This window comes from Penicillium taxi, assembly GCF_028828555.1.
Source record: "Penicillium taxi strain IBT 34144 chromosome Unknown utg000004l_segment0_segment0, whole genome shotgun sequence".
In the NCBI taxonomy this organism is placed as follows: Eukaryota; Fungi; Ascomycota; class Eurotiomycetes; order Eurotiales; family Aspergillaceae; genus Penicillium; species Penicillium taxi.
This window is the reverse complement of record NW_026643206.1, coordinates 3,650,895-3,669,289: the sequence shown is the minus strand read 5'-3', so window position 1 is coordinate 3,669,289 and position 18,395 is coordinate 3,650,895. Positions and strand designations below refer to the sequence as shown.

At 44.3% G+C, this 18,395-nt stretch overlaps 6 protein-coding genes across 6 annotated transcripts; 5 read left to right on the top strand and 1 right to left on the bottom strand.

Annotated features, from left to right (window-relative positions):
* Nucleotides 1-1,630: 1,630 nt before the first annotated feature.
* Nucleotides 1,631-3,204, top strand: N7495_006258 (adenosylmethionine decarboxylase SPE2; the record flags this gene model as incomplete). Its single annotated transcript, XM_057208909.1, has 2 exons — nt 1,631-1,751; nt 1,811-3,204. The coding sequence occupies 2 exons, from the start codon at nt 1,631-1,633 to the stop codon at nt 3,202-3,204; spliced, it is 1,515 nt and encodes a 504-aa protein (XP_057062683.1).
* A 559-nt stretch (nt 3,205-3,763) lies between these two features.
* On the top strand, nt 3,764-4,797 carry N7495_006257 (transcription initiation factor TFIID subunit 11 family protein; the record flags this gene model as incomplete). The annotated part of the gene is made up of 2 exons (XM_057208908.1): nt 3,764-4,230; nt 4,296-4,797. The coding sequence occupies 2 exons, from the start codon at nt 3,764-3,766 to the stop codon at nt 4,795-4,797; spliced, it is 969 nt and encodes a 322-aa protein (XP_057062682.1).
* A 942-nt stretch (nt 4,798-5,739) lies between these two features.
* On the top strand, nt 5,740-7,334 carry N7495_006256 (acyltransferase family protein; the record flags this gene model as incomplete). The annotated part of the gene is made up of 3 exons (XM_057208907.1): nt 5,740-5,865; nt 5,937-6,564; nt 6,658-7,334. 3 exons carry the CDS (start codon nt 5,740-5,742, stop codon nt 7,332-7,334), a joined length of 1,431 nt encoding a protein of 476 aa, XP_057062681.1.
* A 759-nt stretch (nt 7,335-8,093) lies between these two features.
* On the top strand, nt 8,094-8,731 carry N7495_006255 (uncharacterized protein; the record flags this gene model as incomplete). The annotated part of the gene is made up of 2 exons (XM_057208906.1): nt 8,094-8,217; nt 8,301-8,731. 2 exons carry the CDS (start codon nt 8,094-8,096, stop codon nt 8,729-8,731), a joined length of 555 nt encoding a protein of 184 aa, XP_057062680.1.
* A 596-nt stretch (nt 8,732-9,327) lies between these two features.
* N7495_006254 (uncharacterized protein) lies at nt 9,328-9,695 on the bottom strand (the record flags this gene model as incomplete). The annotated part of the gene is made up of 2 exons (XM_057208905.1): nt 9,328-9,515; nt 9,575-9,695. 2 exons carry the CDS (start codon nt 9,693-9,695, stop codon nt 9,328-9,330), a joined length of 309 nt encoding a protein of 102 aa, XP_057062679.1.
* Nucleotides 9,696-14,259: 4,564 nt separating this feature from the next.
* N7495_006253 (uncharacterized protein) lies at nt 14,260-15,690 on the top strand (the record flags this gene model as incomplete). Its single annotated transcript, XM_057208904.1, has 4 exons — nt 14,260-14,292; nt 14,621-14,977; nt 15,067-15,512; nt 15,579-15,690. The coding sequence occupies 4 exons, from the start codon at nt 14,260-14,262 to the stop codon at nt 15,688-15,690; spliced, it is 948 nt and encodes a 315-aa protein (XP_057062678.1).
* Nucleotides 15,691-18,395: the final 2,705 nt, after the last annotated feature.

The following is an 18,395-nucleotide window of genomic DNA, read 5'->3' as shown; positions in this document are numbered from 1 at the left end:
TATTACCTCCACCCCGTTTTCGAAGGTCTAATTTAAACAATGCACTACTCCACACTCCCATCAGATACCCCAGATTATCCGATGACGCAATCTACTAGCTAATCAATACCGTCGATAATGAAATTCGTGTAGCCCTATTGACATGTTGTAATTTCAAATTTCACATAATAACGATAGTCCAAGGGTAGTTTTTATTCGAGGAACTGCCCCAGATTAATACTAGTTACGTATGACACGCCCCAGTGAAACCAGACTCCCCGATCACTGGATTTGGTTTGATTGTCAAGGCCAACGGAGGAAATTGAGACTACTTTCTTCAAACCACTTCTAAGTTCTCACCAAGCTCTTCAGGGAATATTCATGCACGCAGACTTAGAAAATATGATGTATCATGTAGTTGAGGATGTACTGCAAGTCGTACAGGAAAAGAACAGGGACCAGAAAGTTTAATTTATTCTGCCACTTTCCACCGTCTCGGGTGTCGATCCTTGGTTTCTTGGTCTCTGCTTTCCTCGTTTCATCTCACTCAATGAAATCAATCCAACTCCTGTCCCCCATTGCTATTCAGATTACCAATGAATTTTATTTAGGTGTGTTACTCCAAGTTGAGTGAATGAATTATTTTTTTGCAAAAAAACAAGGACTAACGAACGCTCTGATGTCAGACAGATTTTGCCAGCCCCACTAACCCTCGGGCCCACAGCCCGCACATAAAAAAATCGCGCACCAACCATTAGACCGCAAACATTTCTCAGTCACCCCCTCTTCCTCTCATTGTTGAGAAAACGACCATTACACCCTTGTGTACGGAGTACTAGCTATATTCTCCTTGAACATACTAGCTCTCTTCGCTCGGACAGCAACTATACCTCAGGTATCCATTGGGCTTTTGCTCTAAGTTTGACAGTTGTACTTCTACCCCGTACTGCTGCTACTTCGCTCATGTTCACGATTGTGGTCTCGCGCGACAACGTGCAATCTTAAGCCGATTTCCTTTCCTGCCTTCCATGAGCCCAAAGGACCTTCTGCGATTTCTCTCCAAGCCTGCGAAGTAAGTGGTAGATTATTCCCACAATCCTTGGCAGAAAAAAAAAACACCTTCTTCGAAGCGACTTCAGTGTCATTTTTTTCTGCCGGGTTCCCAGCAGACCTTTGCTTTTTAATCTAAAATATCAAGTACTGATATATTCACTGTCATCCAGGCCTCGATAACGCGACTCACACCCACAACAATCAACATTTTCTCCAATATCTCTTTTAAAGGAGCAGATACCACTCGTCTGCTAGACCCGATACTTTGATAGGTATCGGTATCTTCCAGTACGAGGGTACTTGACTGACAGTCAATATTTCTTGTAACAACTTCTTCCTCACCTTCGTCTTCCAACCTCCCTAGCAGCCCCCTTCAGGCTTGTTTGGGTTACCCTGCCTGGATTGCCAGCCCGTTTTAGTCAAAAGGGCCTTCTCTTCTCAGACGGGCATTGCCCCCTACTCGTCTGGGTAAGTAGACAGTGCTTCTAAAGCCTTTTTGTCTCTGTTTGCATACGGTACCAGGGCGGTCCCACACTACATACGTTTCAATATTTCAGGCTACCCAGTCCATCATCTCCAACTACATCAATCTGCAAAGATGGTTCACGTCACTATCCCAAAGCATTACACCCAGTCTCCGTCGTCGTTTACGGCGACGCCCTCTCTTACAATCAATTATGAGGCTGCCCAGGACCTTGATTCGACCAACGCGTTTGAGGGTTAGTCAACCCCGTCACCATGAGGCCAATTTGAAACAGCTCTAATGTGAAATTTATAGGTCCTGAAAAGCTCCTCGAAGTTTGGTTTGCGCCATCTGCTACCGAGCTTGGTGTCGCAGGCCCAGAGGGCTTGAAGAAGGTCCCCAGTGAAATTTGGAAGGACATGCTCAATCTGGTCAACTGCCAGGTTCTTTCCGTTGTCTCATCCGACGATGTCGATGCCTACCTCCTATCAGAATCTAGCATGTTCGTCTGGCCTCACAAGTTGATTTTGAAGACTTGCGGCACTACTACCCTACTTTCTGGTCTTCCACGTATTCTGGAAATCGCTGCTCTGTTTGCAGGCTTCTCGCGCTCTACAGCTCCTCCATCCCTCGGTATTACTATGGCTGCGGCTCCGTATCGCGTTTTCTACAGCCGAAAGAATTACCTGTTCCCTGACCGCCAGCGTGGCCCTCACCGCAGCTGGCGCGACGAGGTCCGGAACATGGACAAGCTGTTCCTCAATGGAAGTGCCTACATGATCGGCAAGATGAATGGCGAGCACTGGTATCTGTACTTGACTGAGCCACACACTCTGCTCACGCCCCCGGCTAGTCCTCAAGAGCAGGACGTAAACTTTGCCGAAACCGAAACCAAGCTTCTCAACTTCCCGAACAGCGCTCCTCTTCCTGACTGTGAAGAGTATGATGAGACTTTGGAGGTTCTGATGACCGATCTAGACGAGGACAATGCGCAGCAGTTCTACCTGGACAATGCCGCCGCCGTGGCCGAGAAGCGTTATCGCAACCAGGACAAAGATGATGAGCACATTGACGTTTTCAACAATGGCTCGGATCTAGATGATACTGTCAATGAGAACAATGGCTCTCTGCCAACTGAACTGACCACTGAAGGTCATGCTCTTGGCACTGTGGTCTCCGAAACCTGTGGCCTGTCGGACGTTTACCCTAAGAGCAAGTTCCCCGATGCTCGTATCGATGCTTATCTCTTTACACCATGTGGATTTTCTGCGAACGGTGTTATCCCTGCATCTGACGGCAAGTCCGGGACTCACTACTTCACCGTCCACGTCACTCCGGAGCCACACTGCTCGTATGCATCCTTCGAGGCCAACGTCCCGCACTCCCAGAACGGCAAGACCACCGCCGATATTATCCAGCAGGTTGTGAACATTTTCAAGCCTGGTCGCTTCAGCATCACTTTGTTTGAAACCAAGCCTGTCCTACCAGAGAACGAAGGAGATGCCAATGCATTCCACGAGGTCTACTCGCAGCGCCAGGCTGCTCGCCGCCATCCTAAGAATGAGCATGTTGACGGCTACCGCCGTGTTGACCGTATCGTTCACGACCTGAACGGGTATGACTTGGTATTTCGCTACTATGAGCGTAACGACTGGAAAGGGGGGCACCCCGAATCGGAGAGAAATTCTGAGGACACTCAAGATTACTAGAAAGTCGTCTCTTTATTCTCACCTTCGTCTGGCCCAGTCGTTCTGCTACCAAGTCGATTTCCGTCCAGTGTCTTTGTGAACATCGAGTCTTTTCGCGTATCTTCTATTTCAATGTCTTGATTTGTCCCGCATTACATCTTTATGCTCTGAGTACACGTTGTTTTCGGTATTTTGTTAGGCCTCATCAGCAATGATGAGATACTTGATATCTTGTCTATCCTTTTTTTTCTGAAATTCCTCCTATTTCTATTATCGTCATTCATTGAATATTAAACTCAGTACTTGCTCTCATTTAAAAAGTCAAGTAACACACTCATGTAGAGACAATATTCAATTTCAATTTGATTATATTGGCTTCACTTCGACCTCCGAAGTGCTGCTTAAATATGGCAGAATTCCTAGAACGGCAGGCGGTCTGATGCTACGTCAGACCAAATAAACATCTAACTACTTTCTTTCGGAAGCTCTAGCTTCGATCACTTTGACAGTAGCCACATGGCTTCTTGCTCAACCATCCGCATATAACCCTCATCCTTCTTCTCTGCCACTTGAACCCGACATGTCGTCCCCACCACCGTATCAAAATGTCGCCAATCCCCTTAAGCGACATTCCATCTCATCGAATGCATCACAGCCTGGTAAAAAGGCGCGCATGCACCCACTCCGCCAGGCCTCGTTTGCAGATTCTCTCGATATCGAGCGCAGTTTTGGAGGGACAAGCGATGCAGGAAGCGTGACAGGAAGTTTCACCGGAAGCCTGGGCGGAACAAGCGCAGATGGAGTTTTCTCGCGAAACAAAAAGCGCGGACGCAAAAACAAAATTGATAAGGACTGCGACGATGCTATGAGTACACGTGCTACCGACACTCCGCGGCCGGGCTCACCTGATGGGGGAGGCTCAATCCGCGCGGGAATGGGTGGAGCGGGTGCTGGAGGCGCCGATGAAGCTGATGATGATGATGATTACGGAGATCTAGGCCGGGATGAGGGCACGACTGATACAGAGGCTGAGAAGAAGAACTTAGCGTATGTTTTTGCGCTCCCGAATTTACGTCACGAGCTGCACACTAACACTTTGCTACTTGATACAGTATTCTGGTTGACGCTTTCAATCCTATGCAATCCGAGCGATACGACCTCTTCAAGCGCGCCAAGCTTCGTAAAGAATCCCTCCGCCGTATTGTCAACCACGCACTTTCCCAGTCTGTTCCTGCGAGTGTAGTTACGACCGTGAATGGCTTCACAAAGGTCTACGCGGGCGAGATGATCGAAAAAGCTCGAACTGTCCAGGCTGAGTGGGCTCAGGCATTCGACGACTCCTCACGTGCTGCATTCGATGCTCAGGAAGCGGCTCGATCAGTCAAGGAAGAAGGCTCTTCGTCTCAACTTACACAGCGCGTATTCCGCCCTCCCCCGAATCCGCACCGTGGTCAACTTCTGCCATCTCACTTGCGTGAGGGGCTGCGACGCACTAAGCGCGATGGTGAAGGTGGAGGCGTTGGTTACTCTGGTCTTAGTAATGATAATCTTGCCGTCAAGGGCTCAGTTACTTGGAGCTCTGGTACTATTGGCGGGCGAAGATTGTTTCGCTGAGCTTTTCATGAAGTTTATGACTGTGGGAAAGAAGGCGTTCATATTTTACTAAAATTATCATACCCCGTTTACTTTTCTTCAGAGGTTGCCTCCTGGCACTTTGCGCTCTAATCATTCTTTGGACAACCACCCCTCTTGGTTTAAATAACTTGAGAATATCGTGCCCCGCACGCTCTAAGACGAGATTATGAGTAACAAACCAACAATCTGTGCTATTTAATCCAGCACTTTCTAATATGTGATTACCACTACAGAGTAGAAATATCTTTATTCACGAAACATTCCACTACTGAGGTCCGCAATCCATTCTCATACATCCCTTGGCAGTATCTAAATGACGGGAGTATCACCGAGTCATGAACGCACGTTCCTAGTAACCTCCTACTTTTTACAAGGCTCATCCACGTGTATATGAGAGTATTCTCAAGCAAATCTGCAAATATTACGGATTCTACGGAAATTCATGCGCAAGCCAGGTCATATGCAAGGGTCAAATCGGTCCATCGGACCCAACTACTCTTCCTGTCTCCTCAGCCTGGCATTCCAGTCCTTTTCTACATCGGTGCTATCAACAATGTTCAATAACCCCTAGTATGCGCTGAAAATATTCCACGGCACCTGGCTCTCTCTTCAGAAGACTCCATAGAGGGTTTTCTCGCGCTATCACTCGTGTTCTATTCGTGTTAGAATTGCTTGTTCACACCCCTTCTTTCGTGGCAAACCCCCATCTGCAGTCTTCTACATTAATTTATTTGCGTCGATTGTGGCTTTTCCAGGTGCCCCCATCCTCTTTGTTTCTTACATCACTGAGAGATATTCACCTATTCCTATTTAATATTCTAATACTATCACGTACACACGTTGATGGTTCCTTTTCGATGCCCTTTATGATTCTTATCTTGAACTGAACCCGCAATTCTCCGAGTCTTTATCCTATAGACCATGCCGCTCCTCCAATCGTCTCATCTATACACTCGTTTGAGGGATACAATTCCAGCTGTCATGCCATGGAAACAATCAGGCTCTACAACGAAAGGTGACCCACGGAAAAGCGTCAAGTGGATCGATGTTCGTGAAACAATTCAGCCCTAAACACAATCGATAGCTGCCCAAGCTAACAAACCTACCCAAAATTCTAGGGCCTTAGAGGAATTGCTTCATTTCTAGTCGTCTTGACACATCTAGCTCGTGCTTGGGACTATGACCTCTTCTCACCCCGCGACAATGAAAACGCAACGCCCCGGATGTTACAATGGCCAATCCTTCGTATTCCTTGGCAAGGTCGTATCGGTGTGACAATATTCGCTTTCCTGACCGGTTATGTCTGTGCCCTAAAACCACTCAAACAATCACGGGCTGGCGATACCATGGCGGCATTTACAACAATTGCAAAAAGCGCTTTCCGCAGGCCTCCGCGCTTGATATTCCCTGCTACTATTGCTTTATTTATCTCGTGGTTAGCTGCTCAGTTTGGGGCTTTTGTCGTTGCCAATCGGTCTGATTGCTGGTGGTGTAGATATGCTGCTCCTGAGGTAGAGGACTCGCTCTGGAAGGAGATTCTCCGGTTAGGAAAGAACTTCTTGACTACCTGGACGACTGGGTATATGGCCTATGATGATCATCAGTGGGCACTCCTGCCACTGCTCCGGGCTTCTATGCTGGTTTATATCCTTCTCTGCGCCACGATGTTTGTTCGATTCCGGTATAGGGTCATTGTATACATCGGGATGATCCTATATTTCCATCAGGATAATGCAAAGAACACAGGTGAGCCATCTCAACATGATTTTTTAAGGAAACAGAAAAAAAAACATTCAGCAGAGAACAGTTGCATGAACTCATAGCTGACTATTTTCTTAGAAACATTCCAAATGCAAGCAATATACGGCGCCTTTCTCAGCGATCTCTCTTACAACACAGCCCTCAAAGACTGGATCGAAGCCCACCGATACACTCGCAAAATGCTCACTATACCAATGACAATAGCAGGACTATTTATTGCCTCGTATCCAGGCGAGCATCCAGAATGGGCAGAGTGGTCCAATAGCATGTTCAATCTAGCACGCCACATCTTCCCACCGGACGTAAATATCGGAAAACGCTACACAGCAGTCGGAGTTGACCTTATCATTCTCGCAATCTTTCTCTCGCCCTCAACAAAGGACTTCCTCTCCAACCGACTTTTACTCTGGCTCGGAAAACAGAGTTTCGCCGTCTACCTCATCCATGGCACAATGCTGCGAGTCGTCTTGTGCTGGATGCTGTACGGCATCTCCGGCCAACCTTGGGAAGGAGGCGAGGCAAAGACAGACGATCAACGCCAGTGGCTTCCTCTGCGCCCTCCGTGGGTCGTTGCTATTTGTATCCCTATATGGATCGGGATTGTATATGCTTGTGCCACGGCTTGGACTGCTTATGTTGATAGGTTCTGTGCAAAGATGACGGCGAAGCTTGAGCGGACTATGTTTATTGAAGATGAGAAAGCTTCGTTGCCCATGCCTGCTGTTTCGATTCCTATGCACATGCAGAGTTCTTAACTTCAAATTCAAGTTATCTTTTTTATGTATGATTAACTTGATCTACTATTGAAACATTCCGGGTGTCATGACCTAGCAGGACTAGAATATGGTTCTGTGTGTTCAATTATCAACGTCAAGGCCGGAAAACCTTGGGATTTAAGCTTCCAAATTTCAGCCTACCACTTTAAATTTTAATAGGAGGCATGCAAATAATTGCTTTTAAATCATCCCATTAGTCTTCAATAATACCTAGAAAGGCGTCAAATGAGTTGTACGAAGCGGAAAGTATCTCGATGGGCCAATTGATAGTACCTCTCGAGTGCAACGTAAGATATGGGATACAAAACCCACATTACCCCAGAAAGACGACTGAGAGATCTCCCAAGTTCAAAGGGCGGAGAAGTTTAAGGGACCTCTGGATCTCCAATTGAGAGAATGAACAGTAATCTCAAGCCTCATTCCTCATGTGGGTCATTAGTCTGACGAGTAGTAAAATGGCCGATTCCAGCCGAACCTCGGGTTACAATAGCATTACTTAGTCAACTATTAGAGGTTGCATTATATTACTCAGTGGCACATTCATATGAAGGCAGCCGTTAGTGCAGTAGAGTGGAAGCCCTGCGAGAGGTATACCTTTCCTTACCGCGGCGAAAGATGGATGCCTTCCCGGGGTTGGGTTGTTCAAGAGTAGTATTCACGCCGCTATATAGGTACCAACCGAAAAAGGTTTCTTACTCAAATACTTGATGAAACAGCTTAACATCCTCTAACAATACTATGCGTCGACTGCATTGCCTTGCCATTCTGTTTCCATTGACTTTTGTCGTGAGAATCAATGGATACACCAAGCCGTGTATCTACCAAGCCGAAAAATGTGGCTATACATTGATCGCAGCCTACGGTATGAATGCACTATAAAAGGGCTTCCATACAAATATTGGAGCCTTGGAACGCGTAAGAAGCCAAAGTTAACCGCCATTACAGGTTATACCGTGAATGAGCTTATTGCTGCCGTCAATCAGACAGCTTCCATCCCACCCATTACATCAGACCAACTTGCCCAGGTCATATTCCACTGTGAGAATATATATGGAGCCCTCATTGGAAACTCCTTTTGTTTCAATGGATGCTTAGATTCTCGGAACCCGACCATGGATGACGACTGCCGAGTAGCAGGCAATGGCTCGGCCCCGGGTACTGTCACCGTCACAGCTACTACAACATCAATATCAACATCAACACTTACAGTCACAAGCCCAGGAAACACAACTACAACCACTGTTACTTCTGGGTATGCTTTTACATGCTTTACTGAGCACAAGGCTTGGTGTTTTGGAGGGAGTAATACATCATACATGGATTCTTATACACTGTACTCAGCAACTGCTACAGCAGCGTGGCTTACAGAAGTTTGAGCGAAATAAATCCATGGACCTCGGGAAAATTATTATGATGTTGAAAACAGTCAGAAGATTTGTTTTGAACCAGTGCAATTTTATTAAATCCACATGTATATCCAAGTTCTCCACAGGTTCTAGCTTTTAAATGCTCTTGAGATCTTGTAGATACCTACCATATTTCAATGTTCAAAACAGAAGTTCTAAAAACGTTCAATCTAATACAAGTACTGAGGTTTAAGCTTAGCATTTATCAATGGGTATTGTAGGTAGGTACGTTGGTGACTTCTATAGAAAAGGTGACAAGGTATGGCTTAGTGCAAGCGATTGTGGTAGTTAAATTGGAAACTAGCATAAAATGCCATTTAAAAAGAATTTTTCTGGTAATAATGAATGAATAGTCCCCTAGGCCCGACCCTTTCCGCTCAAAATCATGAAGGTTTATAGCGAACAGATGTTATTCAGGACTACCTAAGGAGGAGTGAATTGGAATCTAGACCCACCCTATAAAACGAGGAAAGGAGGTAACATCTCCAAATCAACGTATATATCGGGGTAGCCGAGCTAAAAGGACTTCAACTACCTTAAGAAAAGATGTGGAGAGCTCATGGCGCCTACAAGATACATTGGTCATTGCGAGTACCGGGCTTGGCGTCACATCCAGCGAAACAGAAAGCGTTTCCAGTGATACCACCCAGAATATCTGTACAGTGGAAAAGAGTTTGGGACAGCTGGGAAATGCTGATAGGCGGGATTGAAGCCGTATCGTTAACAGCTGCAGAGAGCTGGGCTTCGGTGTAGCCTAGAAAAGAGTTACTGTTAGAGAATTACTCGACGAAAGAGTCAAGAGATAGCGCTAACCGTATGGAGCAGCGAGCAAGGCTGAACCGCACTTCAATGACTGGTATTGACAGTTTGCAGCTTGTTGAGCCTGAACTCCAGCGAGGAACAGGCTAATTGATAGAACAGATTTTGCAAGCATGTTTATAATGGTTTTTGGGGGAAAATCGAGTAATCACTTTTGAATGAAGGTGTTTAGGGCTCTTTCATCCCATACATTCTTCGGGAATCGGTCACTATTTATACCTAGGTAATGCTTTATGCACCTAGGTACGACAAATTCAAAGTAGTAGCATAGTCATCCATTCGATTGCATACAACTGTCATGTGCATATCTTATGACAGAGGTCCCGAGGTCTGAATGCTACCATCGACGAAGTCTGTAAGGGAGCACTTGGATATGCTTAGGTAGCGTTCCTTTATCTCGATGGTCTGTGAAACACCTGGGCAATGAAGACACTGTCAAGATATCCGAGGCAAGAATATCTGGGATCAGTCCCACCGAAATTCAAAGTTTCACTTGGGCATGCATCATATAATGTCTGGAGAGAATCAAGGTCATAGTTTCTCACTCAAAAGTGTTGTATACAACCACCAGCCAGGGTACTTAGGTTAATGTCTTACCTCGAATTTGAGTATTTTAGTGCCCAAACTTTAAAAGAAGCTTAAATCAACGGCGCCAAATCAGCATCTGATACTGCCAATGTGACTAGTACCTAGTGACAGAGAACTGGTTACACCCGGGGGTGGGGCGAATCCTATGTAATATCGCACAACCAAGGGCCCAATATTTTCAATGAGGGGTCTGGAGGTACCTACATATTCAAGTAGTATCAATTAAAAATAATCCATTTCCGAATAGGAAACTACCTACATGAGTACCATATGTACATCGCTTCAGTATTAGGTATTGAAATTTCTATGTACTCTATCTAGGTATGCAGCATTCTATCAGCTTACATACCGCATTAAAATTCAATAATTCAAGCTTGATTCTACAAATACCCATACCTATCTGAGTAGAGTGTTTAGCTTTGGAACTTCCGAGGTCGCTAAGTGCCAAGCTTGCTAATATAACGACCATTGGAAGCTGCAACATTCTCCTCCTTTTCTCCTCAACTTCTTCCCTCCTCCAATTTTCCCTTTAATACAATGGCATAACTCAAGAACAAGTAAGATCAGCACCCTAGTTGTGAACCGCTCTAAACCACCCCTAGTTTTGGACCCGAACGTAAATTATGAGCTAGTCTAAAAAGGCAATATTATATACACCACAGACACTAGGTATGCCATTGAAACATCATCTCTTGTAAAGCAGCCCTTACTATGCTTCCTGGAGATTTTTTAGTTCCTTTCTCTAGATCCTCTGTCGCTGACGCTCTACTAAAGCTATAGCTTCTAGCTGTGCCATTTGAATATTTTCCATGTCTGTAAACCATGTATTGGGGTCTATAGTAATCCTTTTGTTCTTTTTATGATTTTGAAAGGTTTTACCTCGGTCAGTAAGTTTAGAAATTAGAGCTCCATCAGCTACCTGCTTGGTAGTAAGGAGTCTTGTAGCCTTGCCTGCTTTCTTAAGAGCTAACCTTTGGTCTCTAGTTGAATTTTGCTGTTTTTGAAGGAGATTTTGACTTTTTTTTAATATATATAAAGGTAGCTCTAGAGCGTAGTAAAGGCCATAAAGCACTTAGAAGAGAGGAGGGGTGTTTTGGCATTTTTGTGGTATAGAAGAAATCTGGATTTGAATTTGGGATGTGTCAAGGCCATTAGTCGGATAATGTGCTGTGTAGATAAATATTAGAAGCTATCTTTCCACCGTGGAGAACACGATATGTCGGAAAAATGTATTTTCAATCTAATCTTAGCATATTTCTTTCTAGCCTTTATCGTATTGCTCTTTAATACAAGGAGAGATATCGTAGTGCTCCTGGATAGCTGCTGGCTATATTTCATGGATTTTAGACGTATCAATGCGTCTGATAATACAAGAAGTGATGCGTGGATTCTGTTCAAGGAACTTTGATAGCCAAGCTTTTTAAGTGCTTTACCAGATTGTAAAAAGCAGATAGCCATCTCACGCGCATATATATGAGAGGGAGGAAATCCTTGGAGTCCTGTTCAATAATCCATTCAACTAGAAATTCTTCTTGGTACAGAGACAGCCTGTATTGATTTACGTGGCCGGCTCGAGCGTTTTATGTATTATTCATTCAAACGTCATAGGGTAGTTAGAGCAGCAGCACTCCAGTTTTGGACCACGCGGTCGCGTCCCCTACTTCCCATATCTTCCACTTTTCTAATACAATCATCTGTCTAAAATGCCTATCACTCGTGCGTTTCTGATCTCCAATCGGGGCGAATCTCTTCGCCGAGAGCTGCTGCCAATCCAAAAGCGATCGCGATACTCAACAGGCCATTTAGGTGAAGAGATAATCCAAGGGAATCAGCTAGTTATTGTCCAAGCCAAAAGATAAAATAAAGTAAAAAAATACGAAGTGGATCTTCTCCGATAGGGGGAATCGAACCCCCGGCTGCCGTGTGAGAGACGGCGATGTTAGCCACTACACCATATCGGATATTGGATATTTTAGTGGTCACTTTTTGATTATATAAATAATTTAGCCTTATGAGTCTCTAGCTCCCTGTGCGTGGCTCTATAAAAGTCCCCCATTTCCCCTCCAACTTTTTGTTTCTCATTTACCCTGCCAATTTCTCTCCACTATGTTTTGAGGTATTTCTGCTATTGGACTGGATCACCGAGCTCCGAACCTCCCTTGTATCTCTGGAGAGACTCGTTAGTTCCTCGGCGTAATCAGCCGGTCCTGAGTCGAATTTTCGCGCCATAAGATCTATTTCCTAACCCTTTCAGAATTAATTTTCTTGTATGGCGGGGCTTTAAATCTGCTTTGGGTATAATTGTTGAGCGAGGGGCTACTTAGCCTTAGCTTAAGCGATTACACGATATTGAAACGGAGAAACGCCATATAGTTCGCTCGATGTTACCGTCCCTGATAGCTAGTACAACTAGACATCGTTACGAGATGCTATGATAAGAACTGCAGCTTTAACAGCCATGTATGGAGCAGGAAATAGCTCCAACTGCTACAAATTTACTTATGATGTGGAAGAAATGAAGAGGGGCCACCCTTTCCCGGAATCAACCTCAACCACATTCTGCAACACTGCTGCGTTTGCCGCAGTCGATTACTATGATTTCTGGTGGAAGACGGACTCAAGTCCAACAACGCAGAAGATATATGTAACGTATAAGTCCGACACCGATGCTGGTGGTGATTTCATATGTGATTTATTAGAGGACCTTATTGATGCCTTTGTAGTCGTGGAACTCGAATTTGTGGTGGGGGACATTGAGCTCGGTGACGCTATTGAAGTTTGTTGGAACGAATATCAGCTGACATACCAAGATCATGTGATCTTGGCATGGCAGCTACTATATCTTCTTTCATCTGAGCATTTTAGAATGACACTTCACTTTTACCCAATATGCATACACCTATTATATACGTACAGAAACGATATCAATAGCTGTCTGCTTCGGTAATAACCTAGTCAACCGACAAAGTTCTTTATGCGGATAAAATGCCTGAAGATTAAGACTGAGAGCCTACTGTCGGTTGACTAGGTTATTACCGAAGCAGACAGCTATTGATATCGTTTCTGTACGTATATAATAGGTGTATGCATATTAGGTAAAAGTGAAGTGTCATTCTAAAATGCTCAGATGAATGAAGATATATGTCAAATGGAGGTCTGACTACCAAAGGAATTGTGGATTCTAGTGGGCAAATGAGAGTGCAGTATGCGTATGTGTGTATGTGTAGCTATGGTGGGAATCCCATGGTGGGATTCCAATGCTGACTAAAAATAGACTAGCTGTAAATGGAATCGGGCCTTTGACAATAGCAGTGCCAAGATCACATGATCTTGGTATGTCAGCTGATCTTCGTTCCAACACCTACTTGGCAGAAAATTCTTTTTTTTTTTTGTGCTGAAAAAACTTGGATTTCTTCTAATAAGCAAATCACATATGTTGTAACAATCCTACTCCGATATGACAAAAGAGGTGGAAGTAAAAATGGAATTCTAAGATGGGAAAAGAAAGAGAAGAAAAGAAGAGAGAGTGAAGCTCTCTTTGCTGAAACTATATATAAGGGATTGGGAAATTGACGCCCCCTCCTAGTATTCTGACAGCTGTTCTCACCGAAAGTACCTGCAGCAAATCTATTTTCTCCCCGCGCTGAAAAACATCTTCCTGATAGCCATACCAGTTCTCGAAAAACAATTTTTCCATTACAGTCCCATTTTTTTCCTCTACGGAATCACTGGCACTCACGACAAACTCCACCTCATTCATCTCCGTTCCCGGAGTGCTGTAAATGACATGATGGGTAAAAGGAGAGACTGCCAGTTCGCCATCACTTTGGGTACGGGGAGTAGGACAACCATTAATATCGATAGTAAGGCTACCGCGGAGGACGCGGAAGCACTCCCGCTGTGAAGGGTGGAAGTGGGGGCTTCTTCCTAGTGGCAGTCAGCTTGGCGTAGATCCCGCAGCTTGGGTGCAATGTGCCGTGAAATAAGAACAGGCAGTTCGGTGGCGGGTTTGCAGGGAGCCATCTTAAAGTTCGGCAGAGGTAAATATGGGAAATGAATCTAAGTATCAATCGATGACTTTAATTTACATAATGCTTTTTGATTCCGAGGCCTGGTCAGCGACAGTAAAATAGTCACTTTGAGCTCCACAAGGTCATACATAGACGAGATGTAATTCGGACGAGAATTTCGCTCAATCGGACTTCCATTTTAGGGCCTTCGTCGGCCGAATGCTGAGTCACCCTTGTTTGTTTGGGACAGTGCTTAAAAGTCACGATCAAGAGCGAGCTTTAAAGGGCAAAGTGCAACATTCAGATTAAATAGTTGTGACTCCCTCAAGCTTTTATATCTTATTCTGTTTCAATTTGAATTAAACTCTTATCCTTGACAAGGCTCTATTCCTCCCCAAGTTTCATCTAAGTCCTATCATGGTTAACTTTATTCAGCCGAAAGTGGATCCTCTGCCTTACGGGTAAAACAGTCGTGATTACTGGTGCCAGTGCTGGTATGGGACTGGAAGTGACCAAGCAACTGCTAAGATTTCGTGCTTCCGTGATTCTTGCTGTCCGTAATGTCGCGAAGGGTGAGACTTGCGCCACTTCTCTCCGCCAAGACGGCCGCATCAAAACTCACAACCCGAAGCCGAGCATTACGGTTATGGAGCTCGATATGGACCGGTACGAAAGCGTGCAAAAATTCGCGAAGCAACTTCGCGAGGAGGTTGCCGTGGTTCATATCCTTATCCTAAATGCGGGTATCAGCTTATTGAAGCTAGAACGTAGCCCAAGCGGCCATGATCGCACTACTCAAGTAAGTCTGTGTATTAATGATTTGCGAATGGCCTAGCTAACCGAATGATCTAAGTCAACTACTACTCTAATGTTCTATTAATTGCTGAGCTTCTGCCTTATCTCAAGGAAGGATCGGACAAGACTGGCTCTCCTGCGCGTATAAGCTGGGTTGGCAGTCGAGCGCTTGAGATGACAAGCCTCGAGAAGAAGTCTCCCATCAAATCCGATGAAGGGGTACTTGAACATATGGACAAGGCAGACGCATTTGTGCCATTCCAGCGTTATGGTGACTCCAAGCTCCTTTGTGTGTTATTCATTTATAGTCTCGCACCGCGCTTAGATCCCAAGAAAGTCATCATCAACATGATGTGCCCTGGCATGGTTAATACCAACATGAGCGATGTTCTCCCAATCTACTTAAAGTTCATTGTGAATATGGTTAAAGCGGTGCACGCCAGGCCTGTTGAAGTGGGTGGCTGGATCATCCTGAATAGTGCACTGGTGGTAGGTCCGTTGTCCCATGGAAAGTTCTTAATGGATAAAACAATCAGCAAGTAAGTGTTTTCAAATCCTTGTTTAGAAGTGCCTATTGTAAATGGCTAACAATTGCTCCTGTATAGCCCAACTGCCTTCATTGAGTCTTCGACAGGCCAGGAGATTCAGAAGACATTGTGGAAGGAGAAAATTGCTGAGATGAGCAGTTTGACAATTCTTCCTGCCGAGTTCAAGTAAACTACGTGAACATGAGCGTATGATCAACTTCTAACTCAAGTCACACAAATGGAACTATTATGGTCTTAAATAGTACTTAGCGTAGATCAATCCTACTAACAGCCAAATATAACAGTATATCCTATTCAGGCTCTCCTTATCCAACGAGGACACACCTTGTGCCAATATCCTAACTAGCCAGGTAGTATTAATAAAACGAAGTCCTTAAAACGCACGAAATTTCCACTGTCATAGGTAAGCTCATGTATCCGCTTAACTTAGCCAGTCATGGCCAAACCTAATACTACTCACCAAATCAGCTCCACGCCCCTCACAACCAATTTCCCGGTACTACCGCAGCAGATTGTCTCACCAGCTCCAGCGCGGCGAATATATTCCCTCTCTCATCACATATTCCACTCGCAAGTGCCACTGGCACTGCCTTCAGCTGCATACGACTCCACGTATACCAGGACAGCGTCACTGCATATCCCACCCAACATCGCAGTGCCCCAGGTTTTGCTCCTGTCCGGTCATCAATCCCTAGTCAGGTTGAATTCTAGGACTTGGTAGAACCAAGCAGATCATGTGACAGAGTTAGTGGGAATCGGAGTATGTCCGATTCTATCGCGGGGACTTAGAATAAGACACGCATCTTACCGCACAAATTTCTCCACGTATCAACGTAGTAGTGAATGGTGCATTGAGATCCCTGTAAACCATCAGTAGCGCAAACTGTGACCTACGGAATTGGCATATGTATACCCTTCAAATGTTGTCGTGGGGAGGATTATAAAGGAGGATAATATACTAACCCCTATAGAGCTCGGCACGAATATGCGAATATTCGCGAATAAAATATTCTATTCCTGATTAGGCTTAATTATTAGTACCAAATATAGGTGTCAGCTGACTATTTATTCTTACAATCTCTCAGATATATATTTCTACTCATGCATATTTAATTTAGTCAATTATTTCCAGATAACTAGGTTTCACAACCAACAAAATTCAATTTCTAGCATCAAAGTAGTTTCTCACTATCTTTAAATACATAAGACTTAGACTGATCATCAGACTCATGATAATTGACTTGAAAGACATTGCGAAGTAGCACATTCTTTCGCATAGTCTCACCTGTCATAGAGTGTCGACGAACACCAAGTAGGTCCCTGACACTTCTAAATAGTCTCTCTACTGATACCTCTGCTGCTGGAATAGCTAGATAGTCTCTTGAAGCTGCTGCCACCCTTGGATATTCACTTTTGTGGGCATTCTACCATAAAAATAGCTAGGCCCAATCTTGCTCAGAAAATGGGATAGGTTCTTTCTGGACCTCATTCTATAAAATGATCTGATGTTTGGCGAGTCGGGCATCTTGGAGCATAAGGTAGGTTGAGTTCCAAAGTGTCTGGACATCGACTCTAAATTATTGATAAGTAAGGGTATAGAGAAGAGTATAGAAGAGAGCTTACCAAATGAATTTATCAGGTAAAGAGTTCGCCTAGCAAATAGCCTTCCATTGCTGCCGTCTTTGAGGCGTCCACTTGACCCAAGGAGCTAGAGCGCGGATACGTTCTAGTATAGACTTTCCATCTGGAAGTCCTTTATTATCCTTAAGAAGTAGACAGATATCCTTAGAGGACTTCTGGCTCCCACATCTCAAGTCTGTAAGGATATCTTGCACAATAAGATGAAGGATATGGCAGAGACACCTAATAAGCTATCAACACCTAATAATTATATTAGTAAATAGTAAATTTAAATTTATAGAAAGCTTACCTTTGAAACGTGAGTTAGGTGTATTCTCAAGATAGAAGAAGATCTCAGATATCAGAGTATAATTAATACTAGCACTATCAGCAGTAATAGTGAGTAGCTTTGGTGAGATTTGGAGCTCTTCTAGTATCATATAAAGCTGTTCTGCCATATTCTCTCTGGTATGAGACCCAAAAAGCTCAACAAAATCAAGGATTCGCTCTTGATATTGGAAATCAGGGGTTATTGGTCATTGGCTAGCCCCTGATTTCCAATATCCAGAGCGAATCCTTGATTTTGTTGAGCTCTTTTGGGTCATATACTAGAGAGAATATGGCAGAACAGCTCTTTAAGATACTAGAAGAGCTCCAAATTTCGCCAAAATTACTGACCATTACTGCTGATATCGCTGGAAATAACGATACTCTAATGTCTGAGCTCTTCTTCTATCTTGAGAATACACCTAACTCACGTTTCAAAGGTAAGCTCTCTCTCTCTCTTTCTTATATATACTCTCTCTTATTACTAACTAATAATTTATTAGGTCTTGATAGCTTCATTAGATGCCTCTGCCATGTTTTAAATCTTATTGTACAAGATATTCTTAAAGATTTGAGATGTGGGAGCCAGAAGTCCTCTAAGGAGATCTGTAAGCTTCTTAATGATCGCCAAAGACTACCAGATGGAAAGACTGCGCTAGAACGTATACGCGTTCTAGCCCTTTGGGTCAAATGGACACCTCAAAGACGGCAGCAATGGAAGGCTATATGTCAAGCGAATTCTTTACCTGATAAATTCATTCGGTAAGCTTTCTCTATCACTCTCTTATACTATCTCTTTAGTATTGATGTCCAGACCCGTTGGAACTCAACCTACTTAATGCTCCAAGACGCCCGACTTTCTAAAAGGCAGATTATAGCATGGAATGAGGTTCAGAAAGAACCTATCCCATTTTCTGAGCAAGATTG